At 42.3% G+C, this 23,130-nt stretch overlaps 2 protein-coding genes and 1 pseudogene across 2 annotated transcripts; all 3 read left to right on the top strand.

The window, feature by feature from the left end:
- Positions 1-2,633: 2,633 nt before the first annotated feature.
- Positions 2,634-8,719, top strand: LOC108888641 (toll-like receptor 2 type-2; annotated as a pseudogene).
- A 1,750-nt stretch (positions 8,720-10,469) lies between these two features.
- On the top strand, positions 10,470-12,849 carry LOC108888640 (protein S100-A1). The gene is made up of 3 exons (XM_018684713.2): positions 10,470-10,596; positions 12,241-12,417; positions 12,501-12,849. The coding sequence occupies exons 2-3, from the start codon at positions 12,286-12,288 to the stop codon at positions 12,690-12,692; spliced, it is 324 nt and encodes a 107-aa protein (XP_018540229.1). The 5' UTR covers positions 10,470-10,596; positions 12,241-12,285; the 3' UTR covers positions 12,693-12,849.
- A 1,643-nt stretch (positions 12,850-14,492) lies between these two features.
- LOC127139346 (uncharacterized) lies at positions 14,493-22,603 on the top strand (the record flags this gene model as incomplete). Its single annotated transcript, XM_051067312.1, has 8 exons — positions 14,493-15,427; positions 15,801-15,902; positions 16,689-19,145; positions 19,504-19,744; positions 20,217-20,370; positions 21,590-21,834; positions 22,087-22,236; positions 22,538-22,603. Coding segments are annotated over exons 3-8 (2,235 nt in total), but the record flags the coding sequence as incomplete, so codon positions are not given.
- Positions 22,604-23,130: the final 527 nt, after the last annotated feature.

The raw sequence follows: 23,130 nt of genomic DNA, 5'->3' as shown, positions 1-23,130 counted from the left end.
ACTTGAAACTAGACTTGGACTTACCCCAAGGACTTATAAACTGCCAGTAACCCTCACATTACCCTTCAGTGTCTCTATTACCTCTGGTTGAGAACATCAACTGAATGCTTCAGATGTGAATGCATTTTGGAAAAGTCTTAAACTGAATATTACTGGTTCGCAAAGATTTGTTATTGTCAGGTTATAATACAACATCATTTTACAGCCTGTCATGTGAGGAGTTCACTAAGTCAATATTATTGATGTTCATCTAATCTAGTTCCCAGGAACAGCTGTCCACTGTTGACCAGATTAGAAAGCTAAGGAGTGTTTCTGGTTTCCTCATTGAAGCAGCATCACGGCAGCTGTGTTCTCTCACAAACAATGTTAGATGTTATAGACAAAGAAGGAAGATGGTGGCCACACAGTAAACTCTGGATGTCATCCAAGGAATAGAGTCATTCATTTACTGTATTGTATTAAACAATGACTGACTCGGATGACTGTTGGCCTGAGGGGAATGAGAGGTGATTGTCTAGTTATCGAGTGAATACCTAAAAGCAACATTAATCATCTTCCCAGCAGTCTCCATGTTTTTGCTTGTGTTGTAAATTCATTTTGATTTAGTCACCATTCTGAATCAAACTCGTAAACATACTGCTCCACTTAACAGGCTGACACACTTTAACGAGCCATACAGTAATCCTTTATAATGACCTATAATAACCTAAAATAAATAGGGAAACAATGTATTTGTAGCACCCATATCCGCACAGACACACATGTTTATTCAAGTCACGTCACTTCTTGACCAGATAAAAGGAACACGGTTTGTTTATAAAGGAGGCTATAAAGCTTTACGGCGTCTCTGTGTGAATGTGTAGCTTTGGACCAGCAGTATAAATAAAGGTTGAAGAGAGGGACTTTAAAGAGTCTGTGTTAGCAGCCTTAAGCAGGAAACTAGTCTTAAGAAGGTAAGTGTGCAGCGTATGATGTGGTGTTGTTGTATAGTGGGGGACCAATGAAAATGTCTGTTCTATATGGATGAGAATTTTTCACTGCAGATCTGCTGCCTTAGTACACATGACTGCACAATGATGTGTGTTGCCTCATGTCTGTTGTGTGTCTTGCAAGACCCACTTGACCTTGAAACCAAGAAACTGTCTATTTTACAAAGGAACATTAATGATTTGATGTGAAATTATGAAAATCAAAGATTTTGTAGAGGTCGATCCCACCGGTCACAATGGTGACCGTAAAAAATGTTTTCATTTATAAGGCCCTAAAGATGTTACTAAATGATGTATCAATGCATTTCCAGCAAATATGCTATAGCTGAAGCATAGAGTCTTCTTGGGTATGATGAGAGGAGCACTGCACACCTGGATTCAGGGGTTTTCCTGCCATTGTTCTCCGCATATCCTCTCAAGCTTTGTCAGATTGGATGGGGACTGTCAGTAGACAGCCCTTTTCATCTTTTTCAGAGATGTCTGATTTGGTTCATGTCAGGGCTTGGGCAAGGACATTCGGAGGAGTTGACCCCAAGCAACTCCTGTGTTGTCTTGGCTGTGTGCTTAAGGTCATTGTCCTGTTTGAATGTAACCCTTTTCTTGTCTGGGAAAAATTTGGGATTAAATTGGTTAAGATTTCCTTCTTTCTTCTGTCACATCATGACTCGGACATCTCGTTTTCTCTGATTTCTCCCTGTGCTATAATTTTCTATCTTTATCTGACTGAAAAAGTATGAATTTCCATTTTACAGGAAAAAGATGCCACTTCATAACAGGTGTTATCTTGTGCCTCACAAGTTACTTTTTCTCCGCACAGAGCTGTTCTGCAAACCATAACTTTCATTTGATGCATTGACAGCATAGACCAAGATATTGAGCCATCTCTTAATAGGAATATGCTGAGGGGCTTCACAGAGATGAAAGAGAGAGAGTGTGTGTGTGTGTGTGTGCTTCAGTGTGTGCCTGGGTCATAGAGAGATTCTATACTTATGTATATAAATGTGCAATTGCTGCCAGTGACGTAACTACTATCTATCACATATAACATTATTGCATTTAGAATTTTCCTATCCAGTTAAGAAGTAAACAAACATCCAAAGTAAAAGCATTCATTCTGAAGAGGAGTAGTATTCAGTTTTATTGTGAGATGATGTCCTTGTATCTTCATTTTGGGAGATTTTCATGCTTACACATCAGTTGAGTGACAGCAGTGAAAAAGCAAAAGGGGTAAAAATGACAGAAATAGGATTAAAAAAAAGGAAGTAAGGTCAAGAAAAAGGATGGATAAAGGAAGGAGAGGATAGAGAGAGATTGAAAGAAAGAAAAAAGAAGAAAACATGAACTTAACAGAAAATTAGGAAAGAGAGGAATTTCAATTTGCTGTAGAAACATTATGTTGTGTTGAATAATGCCTCTGCCATGTAGTGGAGTAAATATTACAATATACACCAATTAAGTATTTCTTTATTAATTGTACTGGAGGAAAAGGAAAGGTTCTTAAGATGAAAATTATGAAACATGGAAGCATGTGGAAAATGCTGAATACCCCGAGTGTCAAAAAAACAATTTATTTTTGCCACCTTTTCACTGAAAAACAGAAAATGCTTAAGCTTACCTTTCTTGTTCTTCTTCCTTTACAGGTTTGTCACAATGATTTGGAAAGTGATTAATTTCAGTGCTCTCCTTCTTGGAGCACTCACATCCCCAACTCCATCTTCACCCCCCATCTCTAACACTGAGGAAGGACCATGTCGCATCTACAACTCTGGCAGCTCTGCAGACTGTCTGGGTAGACAGCTCAACAGTGTCCCCTGGAGACAATTCCATCCACACTTGAAGCTGTAGATCTCTCCTACAATAAACTTCAAGCTGTCCATGCTGATGACTTCCTCCGCCTCCCTCGGCTTCGCAAGCTTCTGCTGCAGTACAATAACATCTCACACCATTGACGATGATGCCTTTAAAAACAACACGCTACTGGAGCATCTTGACATCTTTAATAACTCCCTGCAGGAAATTCCTGCCAGAGCTCTGACGCCTCTCTTGAATCTAAAGAAGCTCTACATGTCCAATAACCTTTATAAACATGCCACTTTAGCTGATAGCTTCTCCAAATTTGTCAAACTCCAGGTTTTGTCAATGGGTGGTCCTCTGGTGATGGGTCTAAAGAAAGCAGATTTTCAGCCACTGAAGAACATCAAGTTACAAGGATTTTCAGTCAAATGCTCCTCCAATCTAAGCTACTATGAGCCTGGAAGTTTAGAAATCATTTCAGACGCAGATGATGGGCTTCGATATGGCCATAGATCAACGGCCAAGTGCTCTCCCTCACATGCTACGAGACCTCGCCAACAAGACATTCAGCCTCATCCAGTTCCGTAATCTCTTTGAGTTCACTTACTACATGGAGAAGGAGGACATTTTTCAAGGATTAAAAGACATCACAGCCAATCAGCTTATCTTTCACAGAGGTAAATTCAACGAGAATCTCCTGAGGATGGCTTTAATGAACTTACAGGTCACCCCTATCAAATGGTTGAGACTTCAGTACATTGACTTTGCCCGTTCACCCACGTTTGTTGACAGTGGAGCAGGTTCCAGCATCACAGACCTGGAACTAGATAAGTTGGATCTTTGGTAAGTACCCTCCCATGTGCCACTGTAAAGTATAAAGTAGTAGAATGAAATAAATAATATTGTTTTTTATTTGACCATAACAAGCTCTATTTCTTGTAGGTATATCAGCAATCCTGATATACTGAGATTTGACTGGCGTTTCACCTGGTTCAACAAAATTAAGGATCTGTCCATTCGGTATGTGTATTTCAACTCCGTGCCTTGTGACTCCTGGGTTGAGATGGAGGGTGTGGAGTCCCTGGACGTTTCCAATAATCGACTACAGAATGAATTCATCTTCAACCAGCGGTGTGATTATAAGGGCTCCATGCCAAATCTTCACACTTTCAACCTCAGCACGAATGAACTGACAAGCTTAAAAGACTTGTCATCACTAACAAGGGAGTTCCAGCAGCTTCAGGTGTTGGATTTAAGCAACAACAAACTTGGATCTGCTGAAAACAGTCAGGACTGTGTTTGGCAACAAAATATCACTCATCTTATCGCTCACCACAATCAGTTTGTAAGTGAAGCCCTCTGTTGTCTGCCCACCACCGTGCACTATTTGGACCTGTCTTACTGCAACCTGGACCAGCTGGACATGATGTACTTTGAGAAAGCAACTAACCTGAAAGAGCTCCTGCTGAGTGGGAATAAAATCAAGTTCATCCCATCCAAGTGGGAGAGTCTGTCACTGCAGTCACTAGCTTTGGATGGGAATTCGTTTGGCCTCATTAGCAAGGCGTCCTTCCAGGACATGCCTCGGCTGTCTCAACTGAGAGCGGGGAATAATCCTTACCATTGCACTTGTGAGCTTCATGCTTTCGTCCAGGACACAATTTCACAAGGCAAGGTGAACCTCACAGACTGGCCTTGGAACTACAGATGCTACCACCCAGAGGCTTTCCTTAACACAGTCATATCCAAATACTTCCCAGGTCACGTGGCTTGTGATATCAGACTAGTTATCGTCATCTGTGTTGCAACCACTACAGCAGTGATCTTGATACTGATGCTGATCTGCTATATTTTTGACCTCCCGTGGTACACTAAAGCCACATATCAGATCATCAGGGCCAAATACAGAGCTCATAAGGAAAAAGCAGCAGGGAATTAGGGACTTTTACCTATCATGCCTTCATATCCTACAGCCACTCCGATGCAGACTGGGTGAGGGACGAGCTCTTACCCTGTTTGGAGAACAACAGAAACCCCTACCGTCTGTGTATCCATGAGAGGGATTTCATGCCAGGAAAGTGGATCATCGATAACATCATTGAGAACATTGAAAACAGTCGAAAGGTACCAAAATGTAGTTTCATAATAGTCTTGTGTACATGCCAGGATCTAGTATTACTGATACACACGACAGTTACAGTACATATACATATTGCAAATAAGTTCAGTAAATTGTGAGGGGTGAAAAGATTCTGCAATCAGTTCAATTCAGTTCCAAAGGATTTACATTTCTGTACTTGGTTGACTGTTATCAATTATTTAATAGCTTAAAAGCAGATGGAAACTATAATCACTCAACAGGTGTGTTCTAATAAATCAAAGGTCTCAGTCAGTCACTTACTCAAGTAATGCATGAAATTTAAGTTAAGGCAATATCACAAGTAGATGGGAGAGTGTACAGGCCCTGATCCACATCTCTCATCAGTTTAGGTGTTTTCCAATAGGTTGAGGAGCTAAGTCCCACCTTTGGCTGATCAGGCAGTAGAGTTTCCAGTGTAATATTTACAAACTACACAGCTTGCCCCACCTTTAAATACAATAATTATTATTTGGCTTACACATACAGTTACATTAGTAATGCAATGATAGGCTGCACCTGCAGTGGTGGCAGCAGGACAGGGTGAGGATTTCACAGTATCACAATTAAAGATTGTGAACATTGGCATCACAGTTTTGGTCTTGGTTTCAGAATTACTACACCCCCAGAAAATACTCATAGTGAAACCTATCAGTGAGTTTGGGCAGACAGCTTGAGGAAGAATGTTTATCAAACTGTCTCAGCTGAGCAAGGTTGGCAATGGTACCATCATGTACTCTAAGTTTAAGGATTGGGCCATGATGGGGTTTAGTGTTGTTTCAACATTGACTTCCCTTTGTTACTTCCCCTACGGGAATTTCCACTGCCATCTTATGTGATTAAGTGATCTGAACTTTCCACAAAACACGATGACTTTTGTGACACTGGGGGCTGAGCAATGAAATAAGAAGGCAGATGTTAGGATCATGATACACCAAGATGACAATGTTGACTATTGGGCTCCACTGGGCTGTTGTTGAGCATTTGGTGCTGACCTTCGGCCATAGTTTTCAAGTTTGTCCAGCACCACTGGCCGAAGTCAGCTTTTATGGTGGTCATTTATGCAACAGCCTCTTAAATTAGTGGTGAGACAGAGCTTGGTCTCTGGCTGATCTGCTCGCCAAATTAGTAACTTCACCTATTCAGTGCAATGGAGTACAGTAGGTGTAGATTGTTTTGAAAGCTTCTAGGATTTATAAGAAGGGTTGTAATGCAGAAGATTAGAAGAATTCAGCACCAGTACCATACTATTTCCCTAATTTCTAAAGCTTACTTTTAGATAGACAGTTCATAGCTACATCATGTCCTATATAAAGTAAAATATGCAATTTAAATCCATGTTGTAACTTCCTTTCTTTCTTATTCTTTATTTCCATTCTCAGGTAATATTTGTCCTCTCACGGCATTTTGTTAACAGTGAGTGGTGCAACTATGAGCTGTACTTTGCCCAGCAGAGAGCAATGGGAAAGACCTTCAGTGATGTTATCCTGGTGGTAAAGGAGCCCATTGATCCCAACTCCCTGCCCAGCAAGTACTGCAAGCTTAAGAAGATGCTCAGTACTAAGACGTACCTGGAATGGCCCCAGCATGCCAACCAGCAGGTGTTTTTCTGGGAGCAGCTGAGGAGTGTTTTGGGCAAGCCGACAATGACCAGAGAGGGTACACACAGTGTCAAGAGCAGAACTTCATCTGAGGGTGGCATTTCTGTGATTGGGCTCCCTATGGAGGATCAGAGGCCAGAAGTAGTGAAACCTAACATGGATCAAGAAGAGGAACTCGGAAACAAGATTATTAACAGGAATAATCATGAGTTGTCCAATCAGGGACAAATACCTGTGGTGGCATTTTGACCACTAGCTTACATTTCTTCAGTATTGTGTCAGCAAAAGCCTGAACTCAGGTAACCTTTTGATATGCCAAGCTGGGAGCAAAAGCCAATGTCTCATTAAGATGACAGACAATAACATGAGCCCTACCTGCCTATGGCATTCTGATATGTTATCCCTGAGGGCTGAGCTGATGCCCTCTGCTCCACTTACCCTTTGAGCGTCTCAGACCCAGTGCCCGCTGACAGGCGCTGAAAGGCCACAAACTCAGCGGCTCAAATGAGATCTCCCATGTTGCAATCAGGATAACAAGCCAGGTGCCAGGAAGACGTGGTGACAGGTGCCGCATTGTGAAGGGACCGTACTCTGTTACATTCTTGGCCCTAAGAGGTATGAGATCACAAATGTTCCATCTCGGAAATCTCACAGCCGAGTCAAAGGCTGTACAGACCACATAATATCAACACTTAATGCTGTGTTTTGGGAAGATTACTAACATACCTGGGAACATAATAGTCAAAATCACAAGTGAATCTCAATATATCATTCAATTCAGCAATCTATGCTGGCTCTTGAGTACAGGCAATGCTTAGTGATGAAAAGTAAAGTACACAAGAGAGACAACTGAGGACTCCAGGAAATTATATTTGTATCATCTCTTTGAGTGTGTGCTAATTGACTCATAAACTGAAGTAGCTTTCTGTAGGCCTTCCGCTCTTTCAAGTGGACTGTTCCTGTATTAAACTATTACATGCATGGTCTGATAATCACTGATTTGATTGCTGCCAAAAGTTCGTCTTAACTTGATCTGATTGTGTTGCTTTTATCAGTCCTCGTAAGTCACTGTTGTTAATTGCCTTAGATATGTTTTTAATAAACCTCTCATCACATGTGGAAATAAGTGGACAAATCCCATCAGAAATTATTTTAAACTTAATAGATGTTTGGCCATTTGGGTGCAGATGAACAGACACACCTTTATCGCTGGCTCTTTAAATGACCCAAAACAGCCGCTGGTTTGTCACTACTGGTGACTCCTTTCACATTCTACATAGTCAACTTTTTTTTTCTTTTTCTTTTTTTGCATGAAATGACAAACGTAGCTAAGTGTTTATAACAAGTCCAAGGTAAGGGTCAGGTTGTATTTAAAAAAAAATCCTTGCAGTAAATCATGGTGTTTTATCCTTTAGGTGTCTTTACACACTTTATAATAAGTAAATAAAAACTATCAGAAGATAAAGCAAGTCACTGCCCCTGATTTTGTCATGAAAAGAAATTGTATTATAAACAACAATGTCCCCCTCCTTTTTTTTGGATAAGAAGCATACTATGTACAGTTGGCAAATGTTTTTTAGTAACATTTTTGTTGTGTTCTTTTTTATTGGATTTGAGCTGAGCTCAGACCTGTGCCATGATGGTTACTCTTTTTTGAAAGCATTTTGGATTTTTTTTGGATTCTTTCCAAATGTTTTATATTCAGATTTGCATCAGTGTTATACGACAGTTTAAAAAAAGAAGAATTTGTTTCTCTCCTACCTGCAAAGTTTGCATGTGTGGCCATTTGCAGAGTTTGCAATCAGCCTGTAGATGACACCCTTGAACTTAATATCCTCTGATGGATGTTGTCATTACCACACACACACACACACACACACACAGACACAGACAGAGAGAGAGAGAGAGAGCTCAAAGTTTTGTAGTTTTTTTTAATGACAAAGTGAGTGAACGATGAGCTGCACAAGTCCTTATCACTGCATATAAGAAATGCATTATATATCTAAATATAAGGCATTCAGGCATGGGACATAAAATGACAGACTCTTAGTATGTGTATACTTTTAGTATTTCCTGCTCTAGAAATGATATTCATGTGCAGTATGTGCCTTACTGTTATGACATGTAAAATATTGATAAGTCTTACAACGCAGTATTCATGCATCGTTGTGTAACTGAATAAAAATGTAAATGTTTTAGTTCTTACTGTTAAAGTCTGACCTTGTTGGCTTTGGTTTCCCACTAAAAGAGAGATGAGGAAAACTTTTTGTTCCAGGTTTCACATGCAGTTGTCTCAGTTGGTCGTGTCAGAGAAAGTGTTTCATCTTTAGGTATTACTTTTCATCAAACCAGGAAGAGAAAATCTGTCTCTGATCTGATGACATTTCAGGTTTTTGTTAATGTGATCAAATGCCAAATTCAGAGACATTTATTTAGTCCAGTACAGACAGCCAACTTTGTACTGACATCAGGGATTTACTTCCCTGTATTATTAAGATATATAATATTCTGCAGTGTACATACAGTAAATATTGTCTTGTGTGTCCCTGATGTAAAGTCAGAGAGCAATTTCAGTGTCAGCCTCAGCAAATGATCTCATAACTGCTGCAACCTTTAATTTCTTTGCAGCATTGTTAGATATCTAATGTACTTTCTGGCGCCCCAGCGTAAATAATTAACTAGACATGCAAAGTTCCATAAAACCTTCATATTGGCCACCTGGAGATACTGATGTAAATCAACCCTGATCGTTTGCATTCAGTGAACAGAGGATTTCATTTGACCGGCCTGCACTTAATTTGTATTGCTTCTCACGTTGCACTGTCATTCAAGCATAATCATTCCCTTAATTGCAAATGATGTTGCAGGAAGGTACCTGAGGATTACAGGCAGCACACAGGGAAAAACTGTGGCAGGAAAAAAAGAGAGAATTGCTGCAACTTATTTCTTGTATTATTTGTCAGAATAGTTAACAGCTCTGGAGGCAAATGTCATTCACAGGTGTCAAGAAATTTGAGAGTATTTCATTTGGCATTTTGCACACAGGCTTTTTGGAAAGGCAATGAATATTAAACTGTGTATGCATACAGCATGGTAACACAGAGTTCAGAGCTCAGGTCAGAATCAATTTTGTGTCAAAAGCTAAATGCCATGGAGATAAAATTTTGACCGAAAATGAAGATACTGTGTGTTGTTGTTTCCTAAAACATAAGAGGTTGCAGAGTTTGTTTTCTAAACTGTTTGGAAAGCATCCTGCAATGTTAGCTGTGATGTATCACATGAAATCTCGACAACTGCCCATTTGTAAGAGTGCAGACTGAAGGCTAGACACATTGTTCAGACAGAAAGAATATTTTGCTGATATCAAATATTATAGAATATTAAGCTTGGCACTTTTAACTTTAGTTACAGTAAATGACAGAAAGACATTCAACAAAAAAAATTAGATGAGCATTTTTATGTGCAAACAGTGCAAAATATAAACTTAAAAACTCATCCGATATCTAAAATAGTTCAACAAACCCACAACATATGAATGTATATGTTGTATATATGTATACACATAGCAACTAAAATAGCAATTATGGAATTATGACATTATAGTCCCCCCTCATGTTTGACAGTCAGCTCAGATTTGTAATAATCACAGTTAGACTCCTGGTTCATGCTAATGTTTCACCTTAGGTTATGCAGTTTTGTGCTAATGACAGCCATAATTTTATCAGGTGATAATATACTTATCAGGTTCACTTTTCATTGGTTACTGACTTCTCAGCTATTCTCTTTTTTGACAATAGCTGCAGTGTTTAGGTGCAGGGTCTCTGTCAGTCAGTCACCTAAATGGTCATCAACAGTGTTATTAGTTACAGCTGTGCTTCTCTTGCAAGCCACGTACTGCCTGTTTTGGCCTTAGGGCCAGAGGCGGCCCACCTGCTGCACAGGTGGGGCTGCGGCTGTCCGGAGGGAGGCGCTTATCTGATTCTGGGTCATTTGCACACGTGAGAGGAGTCCATATAACTGATGGGGATGAGAGCTGAAGCTACCTCCACCAGCACCTGTTAGCATCACTGTCCAGGTGAGTTCCTGCTATTTAATTACCTGAAGAAGCGAGTAGTTAGAGCTAAACGTAAAACTGATTCAGTGTTTCATTCCAAGCAACTTTATTATTTTAAGTGAGATTTTGACATTTCCCAAAACTGCTCGTGGTTTAGTCTCTGCCTCAGTTAATTAACATCGCCTTTGCATTTGACATTCAAAGGCTTTTAATTAGCTCGGTCAAATGAATTATTAACAGCAATCATCGAGACTAATTAAGGGAATGTGGCGCCGCATCATTCAGTGAAGTCATGTAGGAGAAGTTACTCAGATTCACTCTGTCTGTCACACACAGGTATAGAGCAGCTGTATTATTGATGAGAGCGCCAATATAGGCAGGATAAGAATCATCAGACAGTATAAACGGCGACACATGAACCTCTCAGGGTTAATCCTCAGCATCAATGCATCAGGTCGTTTAGGTAACATAATGCAAGCCACAATCTAAAACTATTTTATGTGCATGCTCTGCAGGGGGTCTGTCCTTTGTCCTCCACTGGTTCATGGAGGTTGGAGGTGAAATGACTCAGCCCCCCTGCAGCAGCCTCTCAGGTGTCTGATAGAGAAAGGCAGGTATGAGGTTGGATATTTAAACAGTCTAACTGTGTCATTCCTGACCCTCAAACACCTGCAGCTCATTTGGCACAGACATTAGCAGGTTTAATAAATGTGTTCATGTGTCATACACAAGATGTGGTCATGTTTGTTTTAAGCATTAAATTTTTCTACATCCTCTGGATACTTTTATTCAGTTCCCTCTTGTATCTTGGTGCAGTTACCCTTCACTTCCAGCAGACTGATAATTGATGTCATGACATGACAAAACAGACTGAAGTCTCTGTTTTTGGCTAACAACATTCTGTGTGCTAGCCAATCAATAACAAGAAAGAAAATGCCAAACAACAGTGAATCTGTTATACAGGTATTTTTAGGAAATGACTAAAACTCAGCAAGAGAAATCAAGTGATCCAGCTTTGATTCCTGTTTCAGAGCAAGGTTTTAAAGAAGCTATCACAAGTGGGACACTCGAGCATAAGCCAAGCTTGAGATATGTTGCACAGCAGAGATGTGGTCTACTAACAAATGTCAGTAATTTGACAGATGAAAGACCTAAAAGCTGAAACATAATTAAGATGAAATCCTAGATGAAAATGTTTTGAGCTGATGGTTGCTCAGGGCGACCTGTGACCCTGCAGACTGTCTCATCCTGTATTTTCCTTTTCCTTACTTTGTTTCCAACTTTAGTTTTACTTTTGGGAAACATCTGCATCTATTGTGTGCTAATATGTAAAAATGTCACTGAATCATTTGGCCCTCTGCCTTTCAACAACGCTCCAGAGTAACATCATTGTCAACCTCATAACTCCTGGAAAAATGGGGGAAAAAAACATTTTATCTTCCTGCAGATTTCCTGTGCACCAGAGCTGATACAGGTGATGGAGGCTGCTGGTCCTCTGCATACAGATCTGAATCACACTTTTTCACTGCTCTGTTCCAACCTGTCTGTAAATGATTTTTCCCTTTTGTATTGTCCCTGCCCAGTGGAAATCCTCAAAATCACTGAACTGTCATTTTCTTTATGCTTTTCGTCTGCTCAGTAATAAAACTTTTTTGTTTTCAACAGACACTCTTGGCCGCCTTCTTTGTCCTTCCTGCTGTAAAACTGAAAATGTCCCCCCTGCAAGAAGCTATGGTGAGCCTCATTGAAGTGTTCTACTCCTATTCGGGGAGAGAAGGCGACAAGTTCAAGCTGAACAAAGGAGAGCTGAAGAACCTGTTACAGGAAGAACTCACACTGGCAGTGAGTATCTGTCCAAAGCAAAGTTTGATCCTGTGAAATGAATTTCTCTGGCTCGGTTTTTCAGCATGGTGCTTCTGTTTTAGACCAGCAAGGACACCGCGATGGTTGAGAAGATACTGAATGACCTGGATGAAAACAAGGACGGTGAAGTGGACTTCCAGGAGTTTGTCGTTCTGGTCGCTGCAATGACTGTCACCTGCAATGAATTCTTCATGGACTGTGAGAAGAGCTGCAACAAAGGCAAGTCGGAGGACCATGGTGCGAAGAAAGACTGATGCCCCAACTTCATACAATTTCTATACTAACAAAGTTGGTCATGTCTTTAACCACAACACCTTATGATGTTGCAAAAGATTCATCACTGTTAACCAGTGTTTTTTTTTTTTCTTGTCCTTCCCAAAGTCTTTGATCTTAATAAAAATGTTCTCCTGTTTTGACTTGTCAGTTATTTCAGGAAAGAAGCTGGATGGTTTAATGTCTTTAAACATTTCACTGACCCATCAGAATCTGAAGTGAAAAAAAAAAAAATATTTTAATTCCTTTTATTTGCAGATGGGGAGGGATTCAGATTCAATTGAATATAGATTCATGATAATATGGGTTGTTATAAATTTGTGGAAGGGAAGTGCCACATTTGTCTAAAAAGTGATTACAGCACAGCTAGCTAGCCTTGGAAACACAGGTGATGTGACAGAGTGTCAGAGGCTGACATGGCCTTACATCCTCTCTTTATCAACACACAGGGCAAATGAGCATTTATTCAGTTCTTTATTGTCATTGTCAGTAATAACGAGATTCTGTAGAGCATCTCAAAAAGTGACACAGCAAAATTAAATTCAAAAAGTGCATATGTGTAAATATACACAGTGTATTCTATCACAGCACAGTAAGACAATAGTTTGAAAAAGGCACAGTCGCAGCATCAGACCGATCAGATGTGTAAACAGTTGCGTAAGAGCTGCAGCAATGCAAATGATGTGCACACGGCGTGGACAGCGAGTGCTATAGATGGTGATTAAGTCTGGTAGACTGGTCCCAATGATTTTGATTTAAGGTTAAAAGCAGCCCTTAATAGGACTGTACACAATGCAGTCTGTAGAAACTCAATACAGGCCCTCACAAAGTCATGAAGCTTCTTAAATTATACAACAGCAGCTTGTCTGGCAGCTATTTATGCTGAAACTCCTCAGAAACGCAAGCTCTGGTGACATGATACTGCAGCCAGTACTAACCACAGGCTTGCCTACCACACTAACAAGTCTGTCCTGTTACCACCAGATGGTGGTAGATAGACACTACGCAGGCACACCCTGAAGGACTTTGTTTGTTCTGCTAATGAGATGCATTCCTACAAGTTTTTTGAAAAGGTGACACAAAGTTTACAAAACAGCACATACACTTCATTCTTAAACTCTGAACACAGCAAACAGAAACAGCAGAAAAAGAGAAAACAGAATTAAAGAGAGAACAAAAGAAAACTGTTTTTTTCCACGAGACCCAGAGGTCTAAAACAACCACCCTCTCCTGCTGGCTTTGGATTTTGAAGCACCATCTCCTGAATATTTACATGTAAAAATAAAACAAAATCAGATATGTGGTGTTTGAGGAATGATGAATTGACCTCATGCGAACACACTCATGCTTGCACTCCTAACAAGGACATGGACACTGTTGGCAATCATCATATTTTGCATACTGACACTGTACACTCTTGAGTACTTGCAAATCAAAATGAGGATGATTCTGCAAATTTTGCATTATGTTCAGAGATGGTGTGTTTAGATCAAATGTGGTTGAGGTATGGGTGGGGCTCGGCAACTATACACTTGGTACAGTTGGAAGAAGACTATGGCTATGGTTACTAAAAGAGCACATGTTAATATCAGATCTGCAACAAAAACTCAGGAATGTTGCATAACAATCAGAATCACTACACACCCATCTACCAGCCCCAAAACCACACTGTCTTTCTGGCTACCTTCCTACCCACAGGGCACACACAAAACATTGCAGTGTGGGAACTGAGTGACTTGTTTTTTTTTTGTTTTTTTTTTTTTTTTTTTTTGTTGATTTTAAACAGACTTCACTTCCTAGAAAGCAGGTTTGTCCCACTTGTCACCAAATACTTAGAAAACAATACCAAGCAAACAGTGAGAGCAATTATGCTCTCACTACAACCATCAGGCAGTGGTATGCTTCATGAGTCCACCCTCATACTGTCTGCCAGTGGTTTTAAAACAGGTCTCAATGTACTGCAATGTATTGTGGTGTGTTGCACCTGTTCCAGCACCAAAAAACAGCAACACTTTGGGTTGAGAAAATCTTAATCAACAGATTTGAAACTTTAAATGATCATATTATTACTGTAAGTAATGGGGTCCTAAATAAACACACAGGTTTGGCATGTAAGAAAAGGTGTGGTCCTGATGACAGTTGTTCACATGTGTTGCCAAACTAAATAAACAAAATACAAAGTACTTGCAGAACCTCAGTTTGTTACCCTTATACAGAGATACCAGAGACAACAACAAAGAGAGGTGTGGTCACAGAGCCCAACAGTTCTTTGCCGAATTGGTTGGAGCTTGTACAAACAAGTTCTTAAACTCAAACCTGATTCAGAGAATCACATCAGGCACAACTGACCAATCAGCTGGAATGATGAAACCACCCTTTCTAGGATGCTAAGTTCCTGTTTAGGTTTTGTCTTTTTTCAAATTTCATCTTTTGTCACTAAATACAACACTTTTGTTCTGTAGGTTCCACATGCTTGGTTTGCAAGGGAGAACTCCTCTTCTATATTCTGCTTTCCTTGTCTTTACATCCCCTTTTTCCTTACTTTCCTCATTCAGGAAGCAGGGTTGCCTTTGCTTTTCATGGTACAGAGACCCTTGACAGAAGGCTACAACATGTATTGTCTCTGATATACTGTCCAAGGTACAGTGTACCCTGCCTCTAGCCCAGTGTCAGCTGGGATTAGCTCCAGCCCTCTGCGACCCTCAAAGAATAAGTGGTGAATATCTCAAAACTTCATTGTGGCTAAGTTAAGAAAGAAAATATTTTGAGGGGAACTGACCCTTTAAATGGTCACAAGACTGTGGCATGTTCAAGGAAACAAAATTTACCTAGATTAACCACTCTGACCCACTGCACAAATAGTCTATTACCACACAGCTCCTCAGATATGCTTTTGATTAAAATGTACGTTAGACGAAACAGCGAGACAGGCAAAACTAAATATGGCTGTGTTTGCTGGCTCACCAGTCTGCCCGACACACCTACATTCCTATCGCTGTATGCTTTTGCTGCTACAGGTCTGTTGTGTTATACAATACAGTAATTCACATGTGGCTTTCTGTTGCACGCAACGTGATCCACCTGGGAAGAGGGAAGTGTCTATCTGATTGATTCATTTTCATTGGTGCTTTGAGCCTATATAACTGCTGAGATGCAAGAAGCAGCCACTTCCTCTCCCACCACTGGTTCAGGTGAGTTCCTCTTGTTTTCTATTTGTGACGGGTTCAGAACATTTAATGGTTCAAGTGTCAGATCTGCCAGGTGAGAGTTGAAATATAAATCTAATAATAATTCCAATTTTGATTATATTATAGTTTTTTTTTTAAATGCTACAGAGAGAATTTATCTATTGGACGGCAATGATAGTAGCATTACAGGCTGTGATGTTTCAATCTTATCCTCACAAAATAAGTTCAACTAATCAGCTTTGATGACACTGGACAGCTTTGATGTCTCTCCACATATACAGCAGATAAGATTCAGCCCTGTACAGTGCCTCTATAATGGGAATAAATAATAATAATTATTACAATAATAAACCTGCAAAAAACTTAAAATACTCAAAATACTCCTCAAAAGTAAAAATTAAAAGAGCAGTTAAAAGGACTTTTCATATTAGACATTTAAGTTTGGATGTTTAATATGTCTTAACTACTGCTGTCATTCTTCACGCCTTTCTTCATGCCTTTTATTCAATTCATTCATGTACTCATTCAGCCTATGAGGGAGAGATAATATTATGTCCTGCATTATACTTTGTTATTATTATTTGTTATTATTTTTATAATTATTTATTGCTACTCAGATTTATATTTATGTGATGATAATGCTATCACTATTTATCATTATCATATATAAACAAAATATTGACTATAGTCTTCCTACATTCTTTAGCTTTCATCTTTTCCAGTAAACAACAATAAAATGCCCTTTTCAAAACTTCTGTTGTGTGTTTGTGAATTCAACTGTCTCTCCAGGTTTTGACTGCAGGACTAAAGATGAATAAGGAGCCTGGCAAAGGTGAAGTGGCTGTATTCCTACTGTGACGACTCCTCCACCTGGACACTAGGTGTCCCTGTTGTTTTCTTTTTACTTCTTTCTTGCTACAGGTGTAGGGTGGAGGGTCATCAGCTGATTGAGCCACACCTGGGCCCAGTGTGTGCTCCATCTTATATTAACCCTCAGTCTGGAGTCCGATTGTGGGCTGGGAGCTTGGAGGATGGTTCCTGGTCCTGGCCGACCGTGGTGGCAGCTGCCGTTTTCTTTTTGTTAGTTTGGTTGTTCATGTGTTTGGTTATTCTCTCTTATTTTTTGTAAAAATAAATTGCTGGTTTTTAATCTGCCAACTCGTGCCGTCTCCCTCTCTTGCCACAGTTGTCGAGCCGGGCTGTGACAAATGGGGGCTCGTCCGTTCCTGGTTTGGCCCGGTAGATATTTGTGTAGCGCTGTTGATTCAGCGGAAAGTGAATTTTGATGAGCGGAGATGGTATTTGTGAATGAACCGGTTGTTGCGTCAGAGTGACGGGGACGTGCGGTTGTAGTTTTCCACGTGCAGCGTTTTGTGAATGAATGGCAGTGGCGGACAAGGACGAATGCGGTGAGTAAGCCGATTGGTTGTGGGTTTAAAGTGTACTGGTTACCTGTTGTTTCGTCATGTAAATGGTATTGTTGTTTGCACTGACCTCTGTTATTCCTGGAGACACGGCCTTGGTAAGTGGCTACTGTTCAGTCCCTGGTAGGCTCAGGACGAATTCCCTTCGAGTTCGTCGGGGGGGGGGATTTGTAGAGTGGTGACGAAAGTGGTTGGAGCAGTTGTCTCGGGAGCACGTCCGAAGCTGCAGGTGAGGTCGCCACATTGTGGTGGTTTTACCGGGCTTGCGGGATTTGGTGCGTAAATACCCACTACAAGTAGCACCTGAAGACTAGGGGTGAGTTTAGTTAGTTCTGGGATAGGCAGTTAGAGGGACGGAGCTACTTTGGCGTGTGGCTGTGGTTTTCAGAGGCTGCTGATCGTGCATCAGTGGTGGCGGGTAATTCGGCAGGTAAATTTAACCCATGTCTGTTAACATGGATTTGGTTGAGGAATTCCTGAAAGTTCCGACGGAGGAGTTATTGGAGCGTTGTTCGCGGGAGCAATTAGTGAGGATTGCCGAACATTTTAAAATGGATGTTGGTGATAAACGGTTGAAAGAGAACATGAGGAATATCTTAAAAGAAAACCTGTTGGAGGTGGGTGTTCTCTCTCAGCAGATACCTGCTGTTGCTCCTGGTTTGGACTCGTTTGGGGTGGCTGCCTCTGGCGAGGCTAGAGGGAGTACTGTTTTAACATTTGAACAACAGAGAGAGCTTCTGTTGTTACAGATGGAAATGAAAAAACTTGAACTGGAGGAGCGCAGGTTAACTTTGAGTAATGTGAGTGGCATGAGGCAACTTCCTGGTGGGATTGCGGGGCCCTCGCATGGGTTTGATGTGTCCATGAATCTGCGCTTAGTTCCCCAGTTTTGTGAACGAGACCCGGACACATTTTTCTCTCTTTTTGAGCGAGTAGCTGAAAGTAGGGATTGGTCGGATGCTGAGCGCACTTTGTTGCTGCAGTGTGTTTTGACAGGCAAGGCCCAAGAGGCTTACTCTGCACTTAGTGTAGCTGAAAGTAAAGTGTATGTTTCTGTCAAGACTGCGGTATTAAAAGCGTATGAGTTGGTGCCTGAAGCATATCGCCAAAAGTTTAGATCTTGGGAAAAATCTGGTAGACAGACGCACATGGAATTTGCCAGGGAGCTGGTGACTCATTTTAATCGTTGGTGTACTTCGCTTGGTGTTCATACTTATGAAGCATTGTGTGATTTGGTTGTGCTGGAGCAGTTTAAAAACTCGTTGCCCAGTAACATTGCTACATTTGTTGCGGAGCACAAGGTGAAGACCGCTGCTGAGGCTGCTGCGCTGGCAGATGAGTATGTGCTGACCCATCGTGTGGACCATGAGCATAGGGCTCGGGATGAGTTTGGTTTTAGGGGAGATGGCAATAGGTTTCGGCCAGTTGGTAAACGGTGGGAGGAGACGGCCGGTCCTCGCCATACTACGCCAGAAAAGGCCGTCTGCAGTCAGGGATATTATGATGCCGGTAAGAGATGTAATTACTGCAAAGGCAGAGGACACTGGAAAAATGAGTGCCCTGCGAAGGCTGGATCTAAAGGCGGGTTTAGTAATGCGAAGGTTAAGCCGGTGGCACTTGCTGCTCCAGTCAGGTATAGCAGTCCGGTTGAGTCGCCTGGTAGTATTTCCTCTCGTGTCATCTCTCCCCGTTCCGTTTCTCTCTCTCCTTTTCCTTCTGATACACAGGTAGAAATTGCAGTGAATTGCAGCCCTGGGCACCGGGATTTCTCAGCGTTTTGTGTCCGATGGCCATGTGTCACTGGTGGGGGAGTGATGATAAGGTACCGGTAAAAATCTTGAGAGATACGGGGGCTTTCGATTCTTTCATTGTTAGCACTGTCCTGCCTTTTTCCCACTGCACTGATACCGGTGATTACATCCTAATGCGGGGAATGGGGCTAAATGTATTACCTGTTCCTGTGCATAAACTGGAGTTGGACTGTGGGTTGGTCCGGGGCGAAGTTGTGATGGGCGTACGTCCCGCGCTGCCAATTCCAGGCGTGGATATTATTCTGGGCAATGATCTAGCTGGTATCCGGGTGTGGGCCGATGGTCCGCCGCCTCCTGTAGTAACATCCTCTCCTTCTGTTGCAGAGAAACCCGACGAAAGTGCGCAGTCTTTCCCTAGTGTCTTTACAGCTTGTGCGGTGACTCGAGCTATGCGCAGCGGGAGGCAGAGCCGGAGGCTGAGCAGAGTGACACAGAGGGGAATGAAGCTCCCTCCGTGTCTATACCCGACTCACTCCTGTCCGTTTCTCGTAGTGACCTGGCACAGGAGCAAAGTTCTGATTTATCGCTTAGAGAGCTGTTCCATATGGTGCTGCCTGGTGCTAAGGGGAAGAGTGCCGCCAGGGGTTACTTTCTGCAGGATCAGTTGTTGGTGAGGAAATGGGTGCCTCATGGAGATTGTTTTGTTGGTAACCCTGTCTTTCAAATTGTTGTTCCAGAGAAATTCCGGGAAGAGGTGCTGAGGACCGCCCACAATCAGTCGGGGCACTTGGGGGTCCGTAAGACATATAATTATATCCTCAAGTATTTTTTTTTGGCCTCGGTTGAAGAAAGATGTGTCCAGATATATTAGAACATGTCACACATGTCAGTTGACGGGGAAGCCCAATCAGACTGTTAAGCCAGTTCCATTGATCCCCATACCAGCCATGACGCAGCCGTTTGAACACTTGATAATAGATTGTGTCGGGCCTCTGCCACGTTCCAGGTCTGGTAGTAGCTACTTGCTTACAGTGATGTGTCAAAGCACCAGATATCCAGCTGCGTATCCTTTACGCACCATCACTGCCAAGTCTGTAGTCAGGGCACTGACACAATTTATGTCCATTTTTGGGATTCCCAAGGTGATCCAGAGTGACCAGGGCTCAAACTTCTCGTCTCACCTGTTTGCTCAGGTTCTGAGACAGCTCCGGGTGAAGCATAACCAGGCTTCAGCATACCATGCTCAGAGCCAAGGGGCGCTGGAACGATTTCACCAGACCCTTAAGTCTCTGTTGCGTGGGTATTGCGTTGAGCTGGATCAGGACTGGGAGGAGGGACTGCCCTGGCTGTTGTTAGCGGCCAGAGAAGTGGTGCAGGAAAGCACCGGATTTAGCCCCAATGACTTGGTGTTTGGGCATAGAGTCCGTGGGCCGTTGACTCTGTTGTATGACCACGTGGGACAGTCTGAACCCCCTGTAAATCTGCTTGATTTTGTTAATGGGTTCCGGCATCGGTTGTATATGGCTGGGGAGAGGGCTAAGAAGAACTTAGTCTCTGCACAGAATAAAATGAAGCAGCTCTATGATCGCCGAACGGAAAAAACGGCAGTTTAGTTCTGGCGATCAGGTTCTTGCTTTGTTGCCACTGGTAACATCTCCTTTCCAGGCGAAATTTCAGGGTCCATACACAGTTTTGCGCCAGGTTTCCGAGTTAAATTATCTGTTGGAAACACCTCAGCGTAAACGTAAGACTCAGCTCTGCCATGTAAATTTATTAAAGCCTTATTTGCATCAGGGGTTGCAGTCTGGTGGGTTGGGGGACCCTGTGCAGCAGCCTATTATAAGACCTGTGCTAGCGGCAGATGCGGTAGGGAGACAGCGATCTGTGGCTGAGCCATCATTAGAGGATGATGGGGTGGTTGCACCTGATGAGAGCCTGTTGACAGGCCGGCTAAACAACTCCGAATCGCTGGATAAGTTGGAGTTTTTGCTGGGGCACTTGCCCAAGGAGCGAGGCACTGAGCTGGTTGCTCTCATTCACAAGTACTTGTGTCTGTTTAATAATGTCCCAACCCGCACACACCTGATTGAACACGACATTGATGTGGGTGATGCGCAGCCTATCCGTCAGCGCTTTTACAGAGTGTCAAAGGAAAAACGGAGGGTGATGGAAAAGGAAATAAAATATATGCTCGATCACAAAATTGCAGAACCATCTTCTTCCAGCTGGGCGTCCCCTTGCCTGCTGGTGGATAAGGCAGACAAAAGCCCGAGGTTTTTGTACAGATTACCGTAAGGTAAATGGGGTTACGAAGCCAGATGCATATCCACTTCCACGGATGGAAGATTGTGTGGATCAGGTGGGCTCAGCGCGTTTTGTTAGCAAATTTGATTTGCTCAAGGGGTACTGGCAGGTTCCGCTGTCACTGAGAGCTTAGAGAGATATCTGCCTTTATCACTCCGTTTGGTCTTTACGCATACTCTGTGATGAGTTTTTGGGTTGCGTAATGCGCCAGCGACGTTCCAGCGTCTGATGAACATGGTTGTATCTGGGCTGTCCGGTTGTGCGGTGTATCTTGATGACGTAGTTGTCTATAGTGATACCTGGGAGGATCATGTCCTCCGTATTAGACAGCTGTTTGACCGACTTCGTGATGCACACTTGACAGTCAATCTGGCGAAGTGTGAGTTCGCCAAGGCGACAGTCACCTACCTTGGAAAGGTAGTGGGGCAAGGGCAGGTGCGGCCGGTGCGTGCTAAGGTAACTGCGATAGAGAAGTATCCAGTTCCTACCACTAAGAGGGAGCTTATGCGCTTCCTAGGGTTGGTGGGTTACTATCGCAGTTTCTGTAAAAACTTTTCAACCGTAGTGGCCCCCTTTGACTGACTTGTTGAAAGCCGGAGTAAAATATATCTGGTCAGCTTCTTGCCAAACGGCCTTCGACCAATGTTAGGTCTGTGCTTTGTTCACCTCCTGTCCTTGCAGCACCCTGTCTGAATCGCCCGTTTTCAGCTGCAGGTGGATGCCAGTGACGTAGGTGCTGGTGCTGTGCTGATCCAGTTAGATGACAACAGTGTTGAGCGTCCCGTGAGCTTCTTCTCTCGGAAATTTAACTCGCATCAGTTGAATTACTCTGTGATTGAGAAGGAGACTCTGGCTCTGGTGTGGGCCTTGCAGCATTTTTGACGTCTATGTGGATTCTGGTGTTCCTCTGGTGGTCTATACTGACCATAATCCTATTGTTTTCCTCCATTCGTTACCTTGTCCCAATCGCAGATTGATGCGATGGTTTTTGTTTTTGCAATCCTATTGCTTAGATATACGTCACATCAAAGGACCTGAGAATGTTGTGGCTGAACGCATTGTCCAGAGCTCCTTGCTCTTGAAAATGCTTATCATGTCTGTGGTAACCTCTGGTCTCCTGCTTTTTTCCCCTTCTGTCACTCTTAAATTGCTTCCCCAGGCGCCGGGGTTGCTGGGTTGCAGTGTGGATAGTGGTGGGGTTGGCTCAGAGATTATTCCAGGTCTGGTGAGTATGGTGGTATCAAGAGGGAAAAAAAACCAAAAACTAAGCTCAATAGTTGCAAATCTTCAGAGTTGCAGAAATAAGGTGTATTGTTGTGGTGTAAGTATATTATTAAAAAAATGAGTTGTATTACTGTTATTAGCTATGGGTTGGTTGTTAGCTAATGTAATTGCTGGTTGTTGAGATTCCTGATAGGAACCTCTCTTTTATGGAGGGGGTGTGACGACTCCTCCACCTGGACCACTAGGTGTCCCTGTTGTTTTCTTTTTACTTCTTTCTTGCTACAGGTGTAGGGTGGAGGGTCATCAGCTGATTGAGCCACACCTGGGCCCAGTGTGTGCTCCATCTTATATTAACCCTCAGTCTGGAGTCCGATTGTGGGCTGGGAGCTTGGAGGATGGTTCCTGGTCCTGGCCGACCGTGGTGGCAGCTGCCGTTTTCTTTTTGTTAGTTTGGTTGTTCATGTGTTTGGTTATTCTCTCTTATTTTTTGTAAAAATAAATTGCTGGTTTTTAATCTGCCAACTCGTG

Source organism: Lates calcarifer, unplaced genomic scaffold (genome assembly GCF_001640805.2).
Source record: "Lates calcarifer isolate ASB-BC8 unplaced genomic scaffold, TLL_Latcal_v3 _unitig_1401_quiver_1844, whole genome shotgun sequence".
In the NCBI taxonomy this organism is placed as follows: Eukaryota; Metazoa; Chordata; class Actinopteri; family Centropomidae; genus Lates; species Lates calcarifer.
The sequence above is the reverse complement of the archived record's forward strand: the minus strand, read 5'-3'. Positions and strand labels throughout refer to the sequence as shown.